General features: G+C 44.2%; 1 protein-coding gene across 8 annotated transcripts in view; it reads right to left on the bottom strand.

The window, feature by feature from the left end:
• FBXO25 (F-box protein 25) overlaps positions 1-16,154 on the bottom strand; it is a 55,771-nt gene extending 39,617 nt beyond the window's left edge. For 2 of the 8 annotated variants that reach the window (XM_042934128.1, XM_042934136.1), the window contains exons 1-3: positions 16,046-16,148; positions 11,083-11,166; positions 5,500-5,640 (exon numbers count right to left, since the gene is read on the bottom strand). In XM_042934128.1, the coding sequence (XP_042790062.1) occupies positions 5,500-5,640; positions 11,083-11,159 (218 nt within the window). In that variant the 5' untranslated portion in view covers positions 11,160-11,166; positions 16,046-16,148. Of the gene's footprint in view, positions 1-5,499; positions 5,641-9,694; positions 9,778-11,082; positions 11,167-16,045 lie in introns of those variants that run through there. The other 6 variants (XM_042934133.1, XM_042934132.1, XM_042934135.1 and 3 more) reach the window with 6 other exon arrangements.
• Positions 16,155-19,625: the final 3,471 nt, after the last annotated feature.

Here is a 19,625-nt window from a genome sequence, read left to right as displayed (position 1 = left end):
ATCCCAATTATAATTGCACCGAAAAGAATATCTAAGAACAAATTTAATCGAGGAGGTCAAAGACACGTATGCTGAAAACTAAAGGACACTAAAAAAAAAAAAAAAAAAAAAAAAAAAAACTGAAGACGACACAAATAAATGGAAAGACATGCTGTGTTCACAGACTGAAAGAACTAATATTGTTAGCATGCCCACACTACCCAAAACAATCTACAGATTCAACGCAATCCCTATCGAAAGTCCAAAGGCACATTTCACAGAAGCAGAACAAATAACCTTAACATATATGCAACCATAAAAGATTGTGAATAGCCAAAGCTATCCTGAGAAAGAAAAACAAAGCTGGGGGCATCATGTACCCTGATTTCAAACTATATCACAAAGCTGCAATACTCAATACAGCGTTGGCATAAAAGGCATGCAAATGAACAGAACAGAACAGAGTATGCAGAAATGGATCCTCATATATGTGGTCAATTAATTCAGAATGATGGAGTCAAGAGTGGGGAAAGAAGAGGCTCCTTAGTAAATGGTGTTGGGGAAGTGGATGCCTTCATGCAAAAGAAGGGTACTGGATCACTACCTTACCCCAAGATTAAGTCACAATGGACTAAAGACTTGAACGTAAGACCCGAAACCATAAAACTCCTGGAAGAAAACATAGGGGTGAGCTTCTGGATATTCACTGGTCTGGGTGACAATTTTTAATCTGACACCAAAAGCACGGGCAACAAAAGCAAAAATAAACAAGTGGAACACATCAAACTAAAAAGCTGTACATACGGGTGCCCAGGAGGCTCAGTCAGTTGAGCGTCTGACTCTTGATTTTGGCTCAAGTCATGATCTCTCAGTCATGGGATCGAGTGTGCAACCTGCTTAAGATTCTTTCCCTGGGGCGCCTGGTGGCTCAGTTGGTTAAGTATGACTTCAAGCACCAGAGGATCTCCTGAATTCTCTATCCATCTTCGTGATCAGAGACCCATTTGGCATTCTCGTAGGGGAACCAAAAATATGGCCTCTTTCCTTTCTCCTTGGCAGGGGACCCACAACTGAACTGGTATTTTCAGTAGAGTTGACAATACTTTCTGTGGAGCCCCAAATTTACGATGCCCGCCACTGCTATGTCCACTGAGAAGCAAATGACCAAAATAAACCTTAAATTATTGAAACTGAGATTTGAAACAACGTTCAATGAGATGTCAATAAAAATAATGCAATGAAAAGGTTTAATAAACTAAACACAAAGGGAGAAGATGCTAGAAATGTCACTGTTAAGGCAGAGCTAAGCCCCACATAGCTGCCCCCCACCCGCCACCCCCCCCCCACCACCACCACCCTTCAGCCTCACAGGAGCGCTGCCTTCTCTCAGAGGCCTCCTCAAAGCCTGCAGCTACTAAGCACGGTGCAATCTGATGGGAAAGGCTACCAATTCTCAAAGACACAGTATCCGGACCCTCCTCTGCGATACCTTCCTTTGCAAAAATCCTACAAGATCTGTCACCAAATGTCACACTGAGTAGCAACAACACCCTGGTGGGGGGACCGAGCCAGATGAGGACTTAGTATGGTTCTCCCCAAGCCAAAGGCTCACGGTGTATCTGGGGGCTGCTCCCTTTTCTCCTCATCCAGTCTGTTGCCTACTATCTCGTTGACCATGTTCCCCACCATCCGACTGCATGGACACTGCCCTGGGCACATGCGCATCCTCCCTCCACTAGAATCCCAAACTGGGTATCCCGTCGTCACTGTGTGGCCCAGCCCACCCACCCTCTCTTGTGCATCTACAGGGGCGTGAAGAAACCTCCCCAGGAGGGTGCAAGACGAAGTACCCACGTATCAATCAGTGCTCTGCCGTACAAGACTCTGTACGCTCCACACATCTTTTAAGGGAAGAATGAGGCATGCAAAATAGAGGTGAATGTTCACTCCATCATCAACCTCCACAGTATCACGAATGTTGCTTGAAAAAGCAGCTTAGTCAGGATTCAAAGTATGAACGGGTCAGCCCTACCTGAATTAACCCTGTTGAACCAAGTAATTTCTTACCTACATGCTCAACTTTTAATCCTAAAATGAGGCAAAAAGAGAGCGAGGGGATATTTAAAGGTCTTGTATCCTCATGCCCATTATAAAACATTTTACAAAGCTGGTTAGAATCTTGAGTGTGTAAATTATTTTTACTAGCTTTAGAAAGCCCATCTTCAACCAAAGAATTGGGAATGCTGTTTCTCACAGACATTCATAGGAAGAGGTAATTTTCCTCAGCAATGTGAAATGGTGGTTACATATGGTTTTATTTTCTGCAAATTTTAGTTCAAAGTTAAATTGCTTTTTCTTCCGGGGTAAGAAAAATATCAGACACTGGCTATATAGTTCTGGGTCATCTGTGGCCTCTCCCCACAGGTTAGGATATGCATTTTTGTGGAAATGGGCAAAAGGAGGAGAACAAAGAAAAAAAGAGTAGGAAAAAGGGCAACCAGAAGGTGTAAAGGACAGACAGTTAACTCATTCCGCCTTCACTTCACCCAACGAATAAAGCCGTCTCCTCAATAAGCACAGCTGGATAGGTTTCGATGGCGCAGAGAAGCATCGGTCAGCAAAGCTTACTATTTCAAAGGATTTTTAAATGAAGTTTGAATGGGAGTGGGTGAGGGGAGAGTTTACAGGGAAGAGGGTGAGGGAGACAGGTGGAAACGGAGTTTATCACGTAAAGAAACATAGCTTGAGTGGATTTTCGCTAACTTTGTGTGTATACAGAAAAATGTATGGGAATGTGTGGGGAAAAATACACAAGGAAGAAAAGACAAACTCATGCAAATTCCTTAGAGTAGAAGTGGCAGTAACATCGTATTTCACACCTGACAGCTTTTTCAGTCTGACATTTCCCAGACTCTTTACCCATCCTAAAATGGTGACTTCTGGAGTCTCCACGTTTAACAGTAGGTCATGAGGAGTCCATGCAAACATCAACCATTTCCACATGTATTCAACCAACCTTGAATTTAAATAATTTGCTACGAAAACTGGAAGACAAAAAAATAACTTAAAATTCACAGCTGTGTGACATTATCTAATACTGATAGCATGCATAATTACCAATCTTATATAAAATTTACATTCATCAAGATTAAATAAAATTCAGAATGGAACAGAAATGCCACAATATATACATGTTACCTTTACTATAATTATAATCTGAAATATATCCTATAATTTGAATATAGTCAAATACTGCAAACCAGTCTCTAATCTAAAGCACTACATATCTGTCAGAAAATCAGACAGGCTGAAGTGAAAAATAAACTATTGGGACTACATCAAAATAAAAAGCTTCTCTACGGCAAAGGAAACAATCAGCAAAACTAAAAGACAACATACAGAATAGGAAAAGATATTTGCAAATGACATATCCGATAAAGGGTTAGTATCCAAAATACATAAAGAACTTATACAACTCAATACCCCAAAAAACAATTAAAAAATGGGCAGAAAACGTTTCTCCAAAGAAAGCATACAAATGACCCACAGACACATGAAAAGATGCTCAACATCGCTCATCATCAGAAAAATGCAAATCAAAACCACAATGAGATATCACCTCACACACCTGTCAGAACAGTTAAAATCAACAACACCAGAAAGAACAAGCGCTGGTTAAGGATGCAGAGAAAGGGGAACCCTCGTGCACTGCTGGTGGGAATGAAAACTGGTGCAGCCACTCTGGAAAACGGTATGGAGGTTCCTCAAAAAGTTAAAGAGAGAACTACCCTACAACCCAGCAATTGCATTACTGGGTATTTACCCAAAAAATGTAAAAGCACTAACTCACAGGGATACATACACCCTTTGTTTGTTGTAGCATTAGTTACAAGAGCCAAGATATGGAAGCAGCCCAAGTGTCCACTGACCAATGAATGGATGAAGGAGAAGTGGTGTATACACAACGGAATATCACTCAGCCATAAAAAGAATGAAATCTTGCCATTTTCAATGACGTGGATGGAGCCAGAGCACATTATGCTGAGCAAAATAAGTCAAAGACAAATACCAAATGACTTCATTCACATGTGGAATTTAAGAAACAAAGATGAGCAAGGGGAAAAAAAAGTGGCAAAGCTAAGAAACAGACTCTTAACTATAAAGAACAAACTCATGGTCACCAGAGGGGGAGATAGGTGGGCAATGGGTGAAATAGGGGATAGGGATTAATGAGTACACGTCTCATGATGAAAAAAATAATAAAATGATTTCTTAAAAATGAAAATCAGATGTCCTCCCTGTTAAAAATACAGAGTTGGTAATCATGCAAATGCAAAATTAAAACATACAGTGAAACTGAGGTGGCTGGGTGACTCAGTTGGTTAAGTGCCCGAATTCAGCTCAGGTCATGATCTTGCGGTTTGTGGGTTCGAGCCCGGCATCGGGCTCTGTGCTGACATCTCAGAGCCTGGAGCCTGCTTTGGATTGTGTCTCCCTCTCTCCCTGCCCCTCCCCCACTCACGCTCTGTCTCTCTCTCTCTCTCAAAAACAAACATTAAAAACAATTTTTAAAAAATATATACCGGGGGGCGCCTGGGTGGCGCAGTCGGTTAAGCGTCCGACTTCAGCCAGGTCACGATCTCGCGGACCGTGAGTTCGAGCCCCGCGTCGGGCTCTGGGCTGATGGCTCGGAGCCTGGAGCCTGTTTCCGATTCTGTGTCTCCCTCTCTCTGTGCCCCTCCCCCGTTCATGCTCTGTCTCTCTCTGTCCCAAAAATAAATTAAAAAAAAAAAATATATATATATATATATATATATACCGGAAAATCAATTACTAGATCCATAACACCTTGAAGAAAGAAGCCCTGAGATCTTCCTAATCCTTCGGATGTTCAAATTGCATTTGTGGTAGAGACTGCCGGTCACCATCCCCGCTTCTGTGTTCACACCATCTCTGAGGTTTATCTGAACACACAGCTGTGCATCAGAGAGACCACGCCCCCTAGTTCCCATGCATCTCATGCTCCAGCCAAGATGTGAGCAAATGTGACACACGCGTCCTGCTCCTCTCCTGCCCTGCTGACTGGACCATAGGTGCTGTGGGCGATACGCCCTCTTCGACTGTGCAGAAGGGCCAGCAGAGCACCAGCACAGAATGTCTTTCCATCCCTGAGCAGAGTCACTACACCAACTCAGGATTTCCAGGGAGAGAAACAGACTTCCTGTCTTGTGCAAGCCACTGTCATCGGGAGTCTCGGATACATGCTGCCAAGACCGTATCTTCATTTCCTGAGCTCCTCAGCTATGACGTGGGGTCGATAGTAATCCTGTTTCCTCAGATTACTGTAAAGGTTACCTGTTTTACATAGAAGAGAGCAGCATCTGTCGGTGGGCACTACACAGTCTACTGTGTGTCTGGGCAAACTCAGCCAGAGTACAAGTTATGGAGCTTTTCTGGGACTTCAAAAATAGAAACCATAAATGTTAGACAGGCAGATGGCGTGGTTCTGGTATAACTTACATGCTGTGACTCAGGTTGCGCTGGTTATTCTCTCTCTCAAGTTCCCGACTCCAGGATTCACATCTCTTCCATCCATCTTCTGTTTTAATCCAGCTCCATCCAGGAGATCTCCAGTCCTGACCCAAAAATGGCATAGTTCCCCTGCAAAAGAATTTATGTTAAGAATTTATGTAATTAGCAAGTTTCCTTTCATTCAGAACGTTTTAATGTTTATTTTTGAGAAAGAGAACATGTGCGCACACACGTGCACACAAGTGGGGGAGGGGCAGAGAGCGAGAGAGACAGAATCAGAGGCAGGATCCAGGCTCTGAGCTGTCAATGCAGGGTTCGAACCCACGAACTGTGAGATCATGACCTGAAGCTGAAGTCAGATGCTCAACCAACTGAGTCACCCAGGTGCCCCTCATTTTTAAAAAATGTTTATTTTGAAAGAGCAGAGGGGAGGGACAGAGAGAGAGAGAGAGAGAGAGAGAGAGAGAATCCCAAGCAGGCTTTGTGCTGTGTAACACAGGGCTTGATGTCACAAATCAAAGATCATGACTTGAGTTGATATGAAGAGTCAGGATGCTTGACCAACTTGAGCCACCCAGGCGCCCTGAGAACATTCATGATTCTAAAGAATAAAGCTCTTAATATTTAAATGTCTGCATGTGCCTTAAATGCTGGCTAGACACAGGGGAGCAAAGAGGACACAGTACCTCAGTGGCACCAAAATGATAAGAAGGGCTACGTATTGGTGGACGCACTAGCCCAACATTGCATCTGTCAGGAAAGGTTTACCTGAGGGGCCATCTCAGCTGGGACCTGGAGAACAAGTAGGGGTCAAGGAGTGAGGAAGAACGGGAGCATTACAGCAAACAGAAAAACCCTCTGCACCAGAAATTAGAAGCAACGTAACACGAGACATATTTGTGTTCAGCGCTGTATGTGCGTCAACCTGGTTGCGGCTCACAGTAGGACAGCAAGCATAGGGAGCTGTGAGAAGGGAGACTGGAGCAGTGCCCAAGTCAGAGGACTGGACTTTCCTGCAAGGGCAGCGAGGGGCCAAGAAAGGAACTTCCGCAGGTACACGATTCGATTAGACCCAAGTGTTACAAAAGCCTCAGGGTCCCACTGTGAGGACGGAGGTCGGGGGACACGTGGCGGGAAGAAGAGTTAGGACTGGCAGCTATGGAATACAAGCCTTTACGAGGTGCAAGAGGAGGGCTGCAGAAGACACAGATGCTAGAAGCACTTAGGAGGCAGGGTCACCAGCAATCAAGGCCTTGTTTGTCTTGCTCTCTGACACTAAGGGGACCAGCTACCACACGCTCAGCTATGCCCGGGAGAGGCCCGTGGGGCACGGAGCAACCCCAGGCTGGCTGCACGTGTCAGGGGAAGTCAGAGAGACAGATGTGAGTTTGTTGAACCTGCCTCTGAGATAAGGAATAAAGAAAGAAGAGACATTAATTTCAGTTTTGGACAGGCCTGTCAGATCTACTGAGTCCGTGGCGACAGGACAGCACTATACTAGAATCCGCGTATAAGGACCCAAGTATAAAAATCATGACCTTCAGGGCACCTCGGTGGCTCAGTCGGTTAAGTGTCCGACTCCTGGTTTCGGCTCAGGTCATGATTCCACAGTTCATAAGTTTGAGCCCCACATTGGGCTCTATGCCGACAGCATGGAGCCTGCTTGGGGGTTCTCTTTCTGCCCCTCCCCTGCTGGCTCTCTCAAAATAAATAACTTTATAACTTGGTGACAAAAAGAGCTCAAATACTAGCTCTTCCATTGCCCAGACTTGCCTTCCCGTGGCTCAGTGCTTCTCAACCCTCACTGTGCGTTAACCTGTCTAACAGTCTTAGAAGCTTTTAGAAAATACAAGTGCTTGGCTTCATTCCAGACAATTAAATACAAGTATTTGTGTGTGACAGGTACGTGCATTTTTTTTTAACAATGCCAGGCATGCAAGGGAGCTCAACAAACATTGAATGGATGCATATACAGATCCATCGCTCAGAAGAGAGAATAAGGCTGGAGAACACAATAGGAAAACCGTCAGCATTCAGGTAGTCACCAAAGCCATAGGAATGATACCTATGGAATGATACCTACGGATGTTTCCCCCACAGAGAGTAACAGTGGGAAAAAAACAGAGGCAAGGGAAAAACTCTAAGGGACAATGACATTTAAGAGACAAGCAGATAAAGATGAGCCAAGAAAGGAAATTGAAAAGGAAGAGCCTAAGAGGTAGGCGGTAGGGAGCAGGAAGACAAGAGAAGAATGTATTTCAAATGATTGGCAGAAAGGAAAACATTATTAACAAGCTAGTATGGTAAAAATTCAAAAGTGTATGTTGAATTTAGCTACAAAAACATAACTGATAGCTCAACCAAAGATAGTTTCAATAGAACAATGTATTATGTTAATCTCAAGTCCAAAGTAGACTTGGAGCATTTCTCTAATGTACAGTGTTTCTAACACAGAGTACCTGAGTGATAAAAGTTTTTCAAATATAATCTCCCAACTATATTATAACGAACAAAAAATAGGCTACTAGATAGACTTCGACACTGGCTTAGAAGAGACAAAAAAAGGAAAGTCCAAGTCTTCAGCAACATTGCTGGGTCAATTCTACATGCTCATTTCCCTAAATGGCGTATGAGATGTTCTTGTATACCGAGAGGATCTCAAAACCCCACTCAACTTGAGCTTCCAGCAAGAACACATCTTTTATAGTCCCACATTCATTCACTTAAATTCTTACTTTAGAAAGTACTTAAATATCCCTGTTTAAATACCAGCACTATTTTGGTAAGCATCATCTTGCAGACTTGTTTCAAGCTACCAACTACCCTAAAATGCAAAAGCTACCACCCATGTCTAGTCAATTCAGTTAACTAGAATCGTCTCCAATAGTATACAATGATTTTCTAAATTTTCATGAAGCTTCAGATATAGTCCAGAGAACACTCCTAACCCAAGAAGGCAAGATGCTCTGAAACAGTTTAGTCTCATAAAACACACACGAGGGAACAATGTGTAACGAGGACCATCTCTGAGATCTCTCGTTATCACAGATTTGGAAAAATCCGTGTTTAAAAAAACTAGCAACCATGCAGAATACTGCTAAACAGACCAAATATAGGGGTGCCTGGGTGGCTCAGTCGGCTCAGGTCATGATCTCACAGTTTGTGAGTTCAAGCCCCACATCAGGCTCTGTGCACAGAGCCTGCTTCAGATCCTCTGTCCCCCACCCCCTCTCTGCCCTTACCCCACTCTTTCTTTCAAAAGTAAACATTTAAAAAAATAAATAAATGGGGCACCTGGGTCCTGCTTCAGATTCCAGGTCCTGCTTCAGATCCTGTGTCTCCCTCTCTCTTGCCCCTTCCCCACTCACATGCACACGCTCTCTCTCTCTTAAAAACAAATAAACATTAAAAAATAAAAAGAAACGTGAGAAAACACAAATAATGTATGGAAATATATTTTAAAAACATAAAAAAAATGTGTATGTATGTACTGAGTGAGAGAATAACTAAAAGAAATTCAAAGTAAAAATCCAGCCATCTAGGACCTCTGAAGAAAAACTAGGACGTGATCTTGGCCTTAAAGCCCATGGTTAGATCTTAAGTGGAGAGACTAGGGAAAAATACCAATCCCAGAAATGGTGGGCAAAAAGAAACAAAGATGGGAATACAAGTGACACCTTTCAGAATAGTGAACAGAACAGGTCGGCTAGGAGAGAAATCTTTGGGAAGCCTGGTAGGTAGGGTGGAAAGGTGTTCAGAAGCCTTGAACATCAAAGGTGTTCAGACTTTATTCTCCAAATAAAAGTTTTTGGGCAATGTGGTGATGTGAGCAGTGCTGTTCTGAGAATGATCTGCCTGGGTCTGTGGAGAAGACGGAACGGGAGGGTGGAGGCGGAAAGCACAAGTAATCAAGCAAGAGAAAGCTCTGCCGACACCTCCACTAACACACTTTCTTAAAAGATGATGACGCACGTTGTACTTGTCTAGTTAGGCACTAGGCCCACTCACCACTTAATACACGTCTATTCAGGCCTCAAAAGCAACTTCTATCACGTTTAACCAAAGTTTTCACTGTGAAGAGTCAGCTTAGTATTCCGAGTAAGATAATCAACTCTTTTGCAACTACCTCTGCGAGCAATGAATGGTTAGCCTGAATATTTCACACGTAGGTGTTTGTACTTACAGGGATTAGAAGGAATGAAATGCAGCTACATAAAAAACGGTACATTTCTGGGGCGCCTGGGTGGCTCAGTCGGTTGAGCGGCAGACTTCGGCTCACATCATGATCTCGTGGTTCGTGAGTTCAAGCCCTACATCGGGCTCACTGCTGACAGTGTGGAGCCTGCTTCAGATTCCCTGTCCCTCTCTCTGCCCCTCCTCCACGGGTGCCCTCTCAAAAATAAAACATTTTTAAAAAATAGTACATTTCCAAGGTTTTTATTTTCAACACCGAGGAAAAGATTTGTTCCGCTGTAGACATGAGGATTCCAGAGATTTGACATATTATCTTCTTTGGGTCACAATGAAGCTTCATTTTAAGGTGTCATCCTATACAGTTCATGAACTAAAGCATACTCTGGAAGAAGACTTATTAGAAACAACAAAAAGCCATCAGGGAAAAAGCAAGAAGCAAAATGGACAAGAAGCAATGTGAAAGGTCTGTTACCAAATTTTCAAAAATACTCCCAACTTGAGCCATCTAAATTTGCAAATCAGAACTACTACTAAACTTCTGGAATGATGAACCCATCACTTTTGACGGAAATATATTTATCTGTCTTGCTAAAGACCTGAATTGCTACACCTTAATAAATTTTAACTAAAATCACATTTGTTTTAAAAATTTCAAACACAAAAATAAAAGCAAAACTTACTCCTGAAAATTATTAAGCACGTAAGAGCAGCTACTCAGAGGCGGCTACTGTGTCGTGAAGTAGCTGGTACAATTTGCAATTTTATGCACAGGTCATGCTAACAGATGTCAGAGAGCATAGGGGCTGAACTCTCAAAAATCTTCACTTCATCTCTATTGCACACAGCAGGGCGTGGGGGTGGAAACTCCCAACATGGGAGGCAGGTCAAACCCAGAAAGGTCTTCCTCCAAGCATTTTCCTTTTCTTAACTAATGATACAATAGCAATGTGTATTAGATCTTAGTATGAGTTAGGCATTCCTATGATCAACTTACCTGTATTACCTCAGCCCTCACACTGCTATCACACTTCTATCTCACACTTCTATCTAAAAGCTAGAAAATGTTGCCATCCCCCTTTCTACAGGCTTAATTCTCCATTTTACAGATGAAGAAACTGAGGCACAACATCTGGCGGAGCTGGGAGTTACATTCCTACAGTTTCATTCCATGGTCTATGCTCTATGCCTGCATGTTTATAAAAAAATTTTTTTTAATGTTTATTTTTGAGAGAGAGAAAGAGAGTGCGTGCACGTGCGCGAGCGGGGGAGGGGCAGAGAGAGAGAGGAAGACACAGACTCCAAAGCAGGCTCCAGGCTCTGAGCCGTCAGCACAGAGCCCAACGCAGGGCTCGAACTCACAAACCATGAGATCATGACCTGAGCCGAAGCCGGACGCTCAACCGACTGAGCCACCAGGCACCCCATATGCCTGCACGTTTGTGACAGCAATTCATGAGCACCCTGTGAAAACAAAGGTCATAAAACTGTGGTTTGTTGTTGGTTTTTTTTTTTACTGTTACCTTATATAGATCATATCTAGCGCTGTATGCAAAAGTAATGAGTGATCTAAATATAAAAACACTCAGGAAAACATACCAGCCTTGTAAAAGGCTACATGTACCTCACTGTTTGTCTTAAGTTAGGTGAAAAGGAACCACAGGAACGGGTACTCACAGCCCTTATTAAGTTCATCCCCCAGACAGTGAAAGCTGTCCTGTGCAGAGCTCAAGGCAATGCTACACATACTATACTCAGGTAAGAAAATCACAGACAATAGCAAAGCAGTTCCACAGTCAAGGAAAATAGCTGGCAAGCGAGTTTCTTTTCCCCTTATTTCTTATGTCTTAACATAAATTTTGAGTAAACTTCCATTGTTCCGCATCAAGAAAGACTGGTCATCAATTTCACAAGCACTTGATCTCTTTCACTACTTTCTTATCCTTACAAGATTTCCAAATAATTTAGAGCCAAACATGAACACGGCTTATAAGCATGGAAGAACTTGATGCCGAAAGAACATCAAGAGATGGTGAGCGGTGGATTGAGAATCAGAAATGGGATTTACTGTAACAAGGCCTGAGTGAGGATCACAGAGGCTTCCAAGAAACAGAGACCAGGAAATAAAGAGGGAAACTAAAAAGGAAGAGGAGTATGAATTCTTAGGTAAGAATGCGAAAATGTGTATTCTGATTAGGGATGGAGGTTACAGATTTGGAAAATGGAAGGAATGAGGGTTTCCAGAGAAAAGAACAGATTCTTAAGAACATCCTACTAAAGAATGAATGGGCGAACCAAGAAGTTAAAGAGGAAATTAAAAAGTATATGGAAGTCAATGAAACTGATAACACCACAACCCAAAACCTCTGGGACACAGCAAAGGTGGTCATAAGAGGAAAGTATATAGTAATCCAGGCCTTCCTAAAGAAGGAAGAAAGATCTCAGATACACAAACTAACCTTATGCCTTAAGGAGCTAGAAAAAGAATAGCAAATAAAACCCAAAACCAGCAGAAGACAGGAAATAATAAAGATTAGAGCAGAAATTAATGCTATCGAAGCCAAAAAAAGAAAAAAAGAAAAACCAAAACAAAACAGTAGAACAGATCAATGAAACCAGAAGCTGGTTCTTTAAAAGAATTAACAAAATTGATAAACCACTAGCCACTTTGATCAAGAAGAAAAAAGAAAAGACCCAAATAAATAAAATCAAGAATGAAAGAGGAGAGATCACAACCAACACAGCAGAAATAAAAACAATAATAAGAGAATATTATGAGCAATTATATGCCAATAAAATGGGCAATCTGGAAGAAACAGACAAATTCCCAGAAACATATACACTACCAAAACTGAAACAGGAAGAAATAGAAAATTTGAACAGACCCATAACCAGTAAGGAAATCAAATTAGTAATCAAAAATCTGCCAAAAAACAAGAGTCCAGGGCCAGATGGCTTTCCAGGGGAATTCTACCAAACATTTAAGGAAGAGTTAACATCTATTCTCTTGAAGGTGTTCCAAAAAATAGAAATGGAAGGAAAACTTCCAAACTCTTTCTATGAAGCCAGCATTACCTTGATTCCAAACCAGACAGAGACCCCACTAAAAAGGAGGACAATAGACCAATTTCCCTGATGAACATGGATGCAAAAATCCTCAACAAGATATTAGCCAACCAGATCCAATAATACACTAAAAAAAATATTTCACCACGACCAAGTGGGATTTCTACCTGGGATGCAGGGCTGGTTCAATATCTGCAAAACAACGCAATTCATCACATCAATAAAAGACAAGAACCATATGATCCTCTCAATAGATGCAAAGAAAGCATTTGACAAAATACAGCATCCTTTCTTGATAAAAACCCTCAAGAAAGTAGGGATAGAAGGAGCATACCTTGAGATCACAAAAGCCATACATGAACAACCCAACACTAATATCATCCTCAGTGGGGAAAAACAGAGCTTTCCCCCTAAGGTTCCCCCCCTAAGAAACAAGACAGGGATGTCTACTCTCGCCACTGTTATTCAACATAGTATTGGAAGTCTTCGCCTCTGCAATCAGACAACACAAAGAAATAAAAGGCATCCAAATCAGCCAGAAGGAAGTCAAACTTGCACTCTTCACAGATGACATGGTACTCTATGTGGAAAACCCAAAAGGTTCCACCAAAAACCTGCCAGAATTGATTCACGAATTCAGCAAAGTTGCAGGATATAAAATCAACACACAGAAATCAGTTACATTCCTATACACCAACAATGAAGTGACAGAAAGAGAAATCAAGGAATGGATCCCATTTACAGTTGCACAAAAAACCATAAAATACCTAGGAATAAATCCAACCAAAGAGGTGAAAAATCCGTACGCTGAAAACTATAGAAAGCTTATGAAAGAAATTAAAGAGGACACAAAAAAATGGAAAAAGATTCCATGCTCCTGGATAGGAAGAACAAATATTGTTAAAAGGTCGATACTATCCAAGGCAATCTACATATTCAATGCAATCCCTATCAAAATAATAACAGCATTCTTCATAGAGCTAGAACAAATAATCCTAAAATTTGTATGGAACCAGAAAAGTCCCCAAATAGCCAAAGCAATCTTGAAAAAGAAAACCAAAGCAGGAGGCATCACAATCCCAGACTTCAAGCTATACTACTAAGCTGTCACCATCAAGACAGTATGGGACTGGCACAACAACAGACACTCAGATAAATGGAACAGAATAGAGAACCCAGAAATGGACCCACAAACGTATGGCCAACTAATCTTTGACAAAGCAGGAAAGAATATCCCATGGAATACAGACAGTCTCTTCAGCAAGTGGTGCTGGGAACACTGGACAGCGACATGCAGAAGAACGAACCTGGACCACTTCCTTACATCATACACAAAAATAAACTCAAAATGGATGAAAGACCTCAATGTCAGACAGGAAGCCATCAAGATCCTCAAGGAGAAAGCAGGCAAAAACCTCTTTGATCTTGGCCACAGCAACTTCTTACTCAACACGTCTCCAGAGGCAAGGGAAACAAAAGCAAAAATGAACTACTGGGACCTCATCAAAATAGCTTCTGCACAGCAAAGGAAACAATCAGCAAAACTAAAAGGCAACTGACAGAATGGGAAGAGATTCTGCAAATGACATATCAGATAAAGGGTTAGTATCCAAAATCTACAAAGAACTTATCAAACTCAGCATCCAGAGAACAATCCAGGGAAGAAATGGGCAAAATACATGAATAGACACTTCTCCAAAGAAGACATCCAGATGGCCAACCGACACATGAAAAATGCTCAACATCACTCATCATCAGGGAAATACAAATCAAAACCACAAGGAGATACCAGCTGACACCTGTCAGAATGGCTAACATTAACAACTCAGGCAACAACACATGTTGGCGAGGATGTGGAAAGAGGATCTCTTTTGCATTGTTGGTGGGAATGCAAGCTGGTGCAGCCACTCTGGAAAACAGTATGGAGCTTCCTCAAAAAACTAAAAATAGAGGGGCGCCTGGGTGGCTCAGTCGGTTAAGCGTCCGACTTCGGCTCAGGTCATGATCTCACAGTCCGTGAGTTCAAGCCCCGCGTCGGGCTCTGTGCCGACAGCTCAGAGCCTGGAGCCTGCTTCGGATTCTGTGTCTCCCTCTCTCTCTGACCCTCCCCCGTTCATGCTCTGTCTCAAAAATAAATAAATATTTAAAAAAAATTTTTTTTAAAAACTAAAGATAGAACTACCCTACGACCCAGCAATTGCACTACTAGGCATTTATCCAAGGGATCCAGGTTTCAAAGGGACACATGCACCCCCCATGTTTATAGCAGCACTATCAACAATAGCCAAAGTATGGAAAGAGCCCAGATGTCCACTGATGGATGAATGGATAAAGAAAATGTGGTAGATATATACAATGGAGTGTTGCTCAGCAAACAGAAAGAAATCTTGTCATTTGCAACTACGTCGATGGAACTGGAAGGTATTATGCTAAGTGAAATTAGTCAGAGAAACACAAAAATCATATGACTTCACTCATATGGACTTTAAGAGACAAAACAGATGAACACAAGGGAAAGGAAAAAAAACAGGGAGGGGGAGAAAACAGAAGAGACTCATAAATATGGAGAACAAATTGAGGGCTGCTGGAAGGGTCGTGGGAGGGGGGATGGGCTAAATGGGTAAGGGGCACTACGGAATCTACTCCTGAAATCATTGTTGCACTATATGCTAACTCATTTAGATGTAGTTTTTAAAAAATAAAAAAATAAAACAAGTTAAAAAAAAAAAAAGGAAAGAACGGATTCTTCAGATGCGTGAGTTTTCAGAGTGAGTCTGAATAGGCCCACAGAGAGCAGTGGAATACAGCAGGAAGGGTCCAAACGGAGTTCACAGTGAAGAGGAGGACGCAAAGCCCAGGCGTCAGCTGAGAGCGCAGGGAGTCAGGCACTGAGAGGATGCCAGCGCCACGGACGAGGACAGGGGACCGAGGACCGCGCAGCAGGTGAGGCGCGGTGTAGACGAGGGCAGGGGACCCAAGACCGCGCAGCAGGTGCGGTGCGGATAAGGAGCGCAGGGAGCAGGGGGTATCTCTGGGAGTAGAGGCTCGGGGCACGGGGCCACCGGCTCCAAGACACGAAGGAACCCCGGGAACAGCTGAGAAGGCGGGGACGCGGCAGGGGACGCGCAGACCCCGAGGGAGGCGCCCCCAGCGGGGGAGCGCTGGGCGCGGCGGAATCGCGGGCGTGCGGGGTGGGCGGCGGGCAAGGGAGGCCGCGCCGCGCAACGGAGGACCGCCTCTGTTCCCCACCCGGCGCGCCGAGGGTCCCCAACCCTACCTGGCGCGGGGCGGGCTGGGGGGAGGGGGATCGCCGTCCCCACCTGGAGCGCAGACGCCCTCGGTCCCCACCTGACGGCCGAGCGGAGGTTTATTGCCGGAAGTCGTCCACCGCCTACTGGGGAGCGCTGACAAGAAGCCCCGCCCCGGGCCGCGCTGATTGGCAGGTGCGGCTCCGCGTGGCCGTGTTGCTACCCGGCTCCCCGAGGCCAAGCCGCGCGCGTGCGCAGTGGGCATCGCCGCCGCCTTTCTGCGCGTGCTCAGTGGGTGCAGCTGGTCTGCAGACCCCCGCGGGCGTGGCGCGGCGTCCCCGCGTGGGAGGGCGCTCGTGCTTCCTGTGCGCGCTCCTGAGGGTGCAGCGCAGAGGGGCTGGCAGAACCTGCTCGCGGAGGGTACCCGGGACCTACCCGCCGTCTGCTCCAGTTTCCAACCGCTGCTCTCCCGGAAACGCCTCAATGTCAGAAATGCACTTTACATTTGCCCCCAGCCTCTGGCGCGCCAGTTACCTTTTGTACTTAAGTTTAAGGCTCAAGCATTTTCCGTTTATAGACGATTTACGGTATTGAGATCTTTCAGGAAGGGTGGAGACGCCCCGTAGGGCCTTCTTGCACCTGTGGGCTTTTCCAATCACTAACCAAGAACGTTGGTGTCGGTGGAAGGGGAGGAAAGAGGAAGGCCGGCGAGTCAGGTGGCTGAGCTGGGTCCCAGCCAGACTTCGGAGGCTTGCAGGCGGGAATGGCTAGTGATGAGCTGTGGCAATAAATAAGGCTTCACCACCCTGTGCCTCATTTTCCCAGAAATAAAACAAGAATTAAATGACTTAATAGAAAACACTTGAAACCATGCCTGGCATACAGTGAGCAATAAATAGGTACTTGATTTTAGTATTTGCCTTTATAAAATGTTTTTATATTTGGAACACATTGCAGCAAGCATATACTAGGTATTCAGATCTTGGAAAAATACTTTTGTAAATTATTTGATGTGCTTGTTACAGTAGCATTCTTTGACTATGCAGTTTTAAAATAATGTAAAAGTGATTATGGCCCTGGGCGCCTGGGTGGCTCAGTCAGTTAAGCTTTGGACTCTTGGTTTCTACTCAGTTCCTGAGTTCCAGACCCGCATCAGGCTCTGGACCGATAGTGTGGAGCCTGCTTGGGATTCATTCTCTCTCTCTCTCTCTCTCTCTCTCTCTCTCTCTCTCTCTCTCTCTCTCTCTCCCTCCCTCCCTCCCTCTCTCTCTCTCTCCCCCCCCCCTCTCCCCCCCCCCCACCTTCTCTCTCTCTCAATAAACAAACTTTAAGAAGTGAGTATGGACCAAAGACCGCAATATTGCCCATATGTCCATGGTTCAGAACTGTCACCCTCCTTCCCATTTCCCTCTCCTGACCCCTCCCTCACTCCCTCCCTTTCACAGCTGCAAGTTATTCCATTACCTGGGTATAGCATAGTTTAAATCTTCTACATGGATGGGCATTAGGTTTTCCAATATTTTGCCATTAGAAATAATACCCAATTAATAACTGTATGGTTTTTCTGTTTATTTTAAAACTTGTAGAGGCATATTTGCAAGTAAATTACTGTAATTAGGATTGTTGCATCAGGGATAACTGGATATAAAATTTTGGTAGATATTGCCAGGCCAAAACCCATTACCACCATGGAGGCCATAAGAACAGTATTAAGTTTAGCCTAATTTGCTAACACCCACAAAACTCCTTGTGAAGGAATCCCACTGGTGGGCTGACAGGAGGCAAAGTAACTGGAATCCACAGCGTACAAGGTGGAGTCCCCACACAGTAACAGCAGGAGAGGCCACAGAGAAGTTCAGATTCATTCATTCTGGTCCACAGATATCTCTGACAGCACACTTTGCTCCCATCATTTACTCTATGCTCACAGAAGATAAGCATGTGCACTGCCCTCTGGAAAGTCCACCAGTGGAGAAGAAAACAGGAGAAGGGCAAGGAATATTGCTTCTATGAAGTTGAGGTGTGGCTGGGGATCGTGGAAGAGTCACCCAGGGGGTGGAAGCTCAGCGTGGGGAAATCGTACCCTGAGAAGAGGTGCCTACTTCCCCAAGACTGCACAGGCATTCAATTTATCCAACAAGTTTATCTATTTGGGTGAGGGAAAACATCAAATTTCTCTTCTTTAAAATAACCCAATTCTGATAACATGGAAGGATTTGGGAACATTTAAGCTCATTGCTGTTCCTCCCCAAAGTTGGGGTCTCTCCTAGCAGAGAGCTGGGGCAGCCACTGGTCACGGGCAGTGCTGGGTGCCTCCATACCTCACTGGGCAGTGGGGTGATGGGCCAACACACTGACGCCCCTGCTTCTGGAAGTACACTACACAGCCATCTCCCTGACCTCCCCAAATGCTGCTCAGAACAGGCTGAGCATCCCTGATCTTCTTGGCACAAGCTTGACTTAGTCCCCGCAAGGCTCAGGGAATGGTCTTCTTGTTCTACCCTCTTGGGAACACTCATTTTGTGGAGTCTTCATGCAACATATAGAGACTAATTCAGCTTTCTACAGTATACCGAGGGAAGGTACACCAAACCAAATCACCAAAACAAAACCCGCTAACGTTGATAGAGAACCGGTAGGGTAAAATATAAATTAGTGTCTCCACTGTGTGGTCACGCAGGCTACATGCTAGGTGCCGTGAGAGATGCTGCGAATACAAATGAAATCAGTTGTCAAGAGCTCACAACTTAATGCAGATATAGGGGTGGCAAATACACAGAAAATGGAGGATGAGGGCTACAAGGAGGTACAAAATGACAAGGACACCCAGGGGCAAGAACAACCCCCTCTGACAGAGATGCATCCAGGAAGGCACTGGAAGGTCACACGGACTGTGAACTTCAGAAGCCAATGGGCAGCAGCAGTGAGGCGGGAGACAGGGTCAGGCAATCTTTTTGTTTGCGTATTTGTTTCAAATTTCCTCTTGGTGTTGAGTCTCCCTATACTTCAGATAGGGGTTAGAGTAGAATTTTAGGGTTGTAAACTACATTGGTGGCCAGGAATGCATGGGACAGGTGAGACATCAGAACGGGGAGGCTCATGTGAAGAAAACAGAGCCACTCACGGGGGTCTCCTCCACCGACTTCTGAAACTCTACTTGACCAACAAAACGTATCTCCAGCAGGATTCATCCTGATAGTAGCCAGCTTGCAGCCCCACAACACAGTGTTCAGCTCTGAAAACTTTTCTGTTCAGCCCAGCACGAAGCCACAGCCGGGCTGACCCCACTGCCAACTGAGCATCATAGCAGAACTGGAACACATACTTTGGAGTTCAACAGACTTGGGACAATCGTGTGGACGCCTAGATATGCAATTTGGGGCAAGCAACTTAACCTCCGGAGCCTTGGTTTCTCACCTGGAAATGAAGGTACTGGTATCTACCTCTCAGGCTATTAGGAATGTTAAATGTATTAATATTCGTCTCCATTCATCCAGCAAACTTTACTTCCCTCTACCTTTCCTGCACGTGTTAGGCAGTGCACCAATCTACATGTAAAAGGTCAGGCTACCAAGACCGCATATTTATCCATATACTTACATTAATACA

Source organism: Panthera leo, chromosome B1 (genome assembly GCF_018350215.1).
Source record: "Panthera leo isolate Ple1 chromosome B1, P.leo_Ple1_pat1.1, whole genome shotgun sequence".
NCBI lineage: Eukaryota > Metazoa > Chordata > Mammalia > Carnivora > Felidae > Panthera > Panthera leo.
Note: the sequence above shows the minus strand (reverse complement) of the source record. Positions and strands in the feature narration are given on the sequence as shown.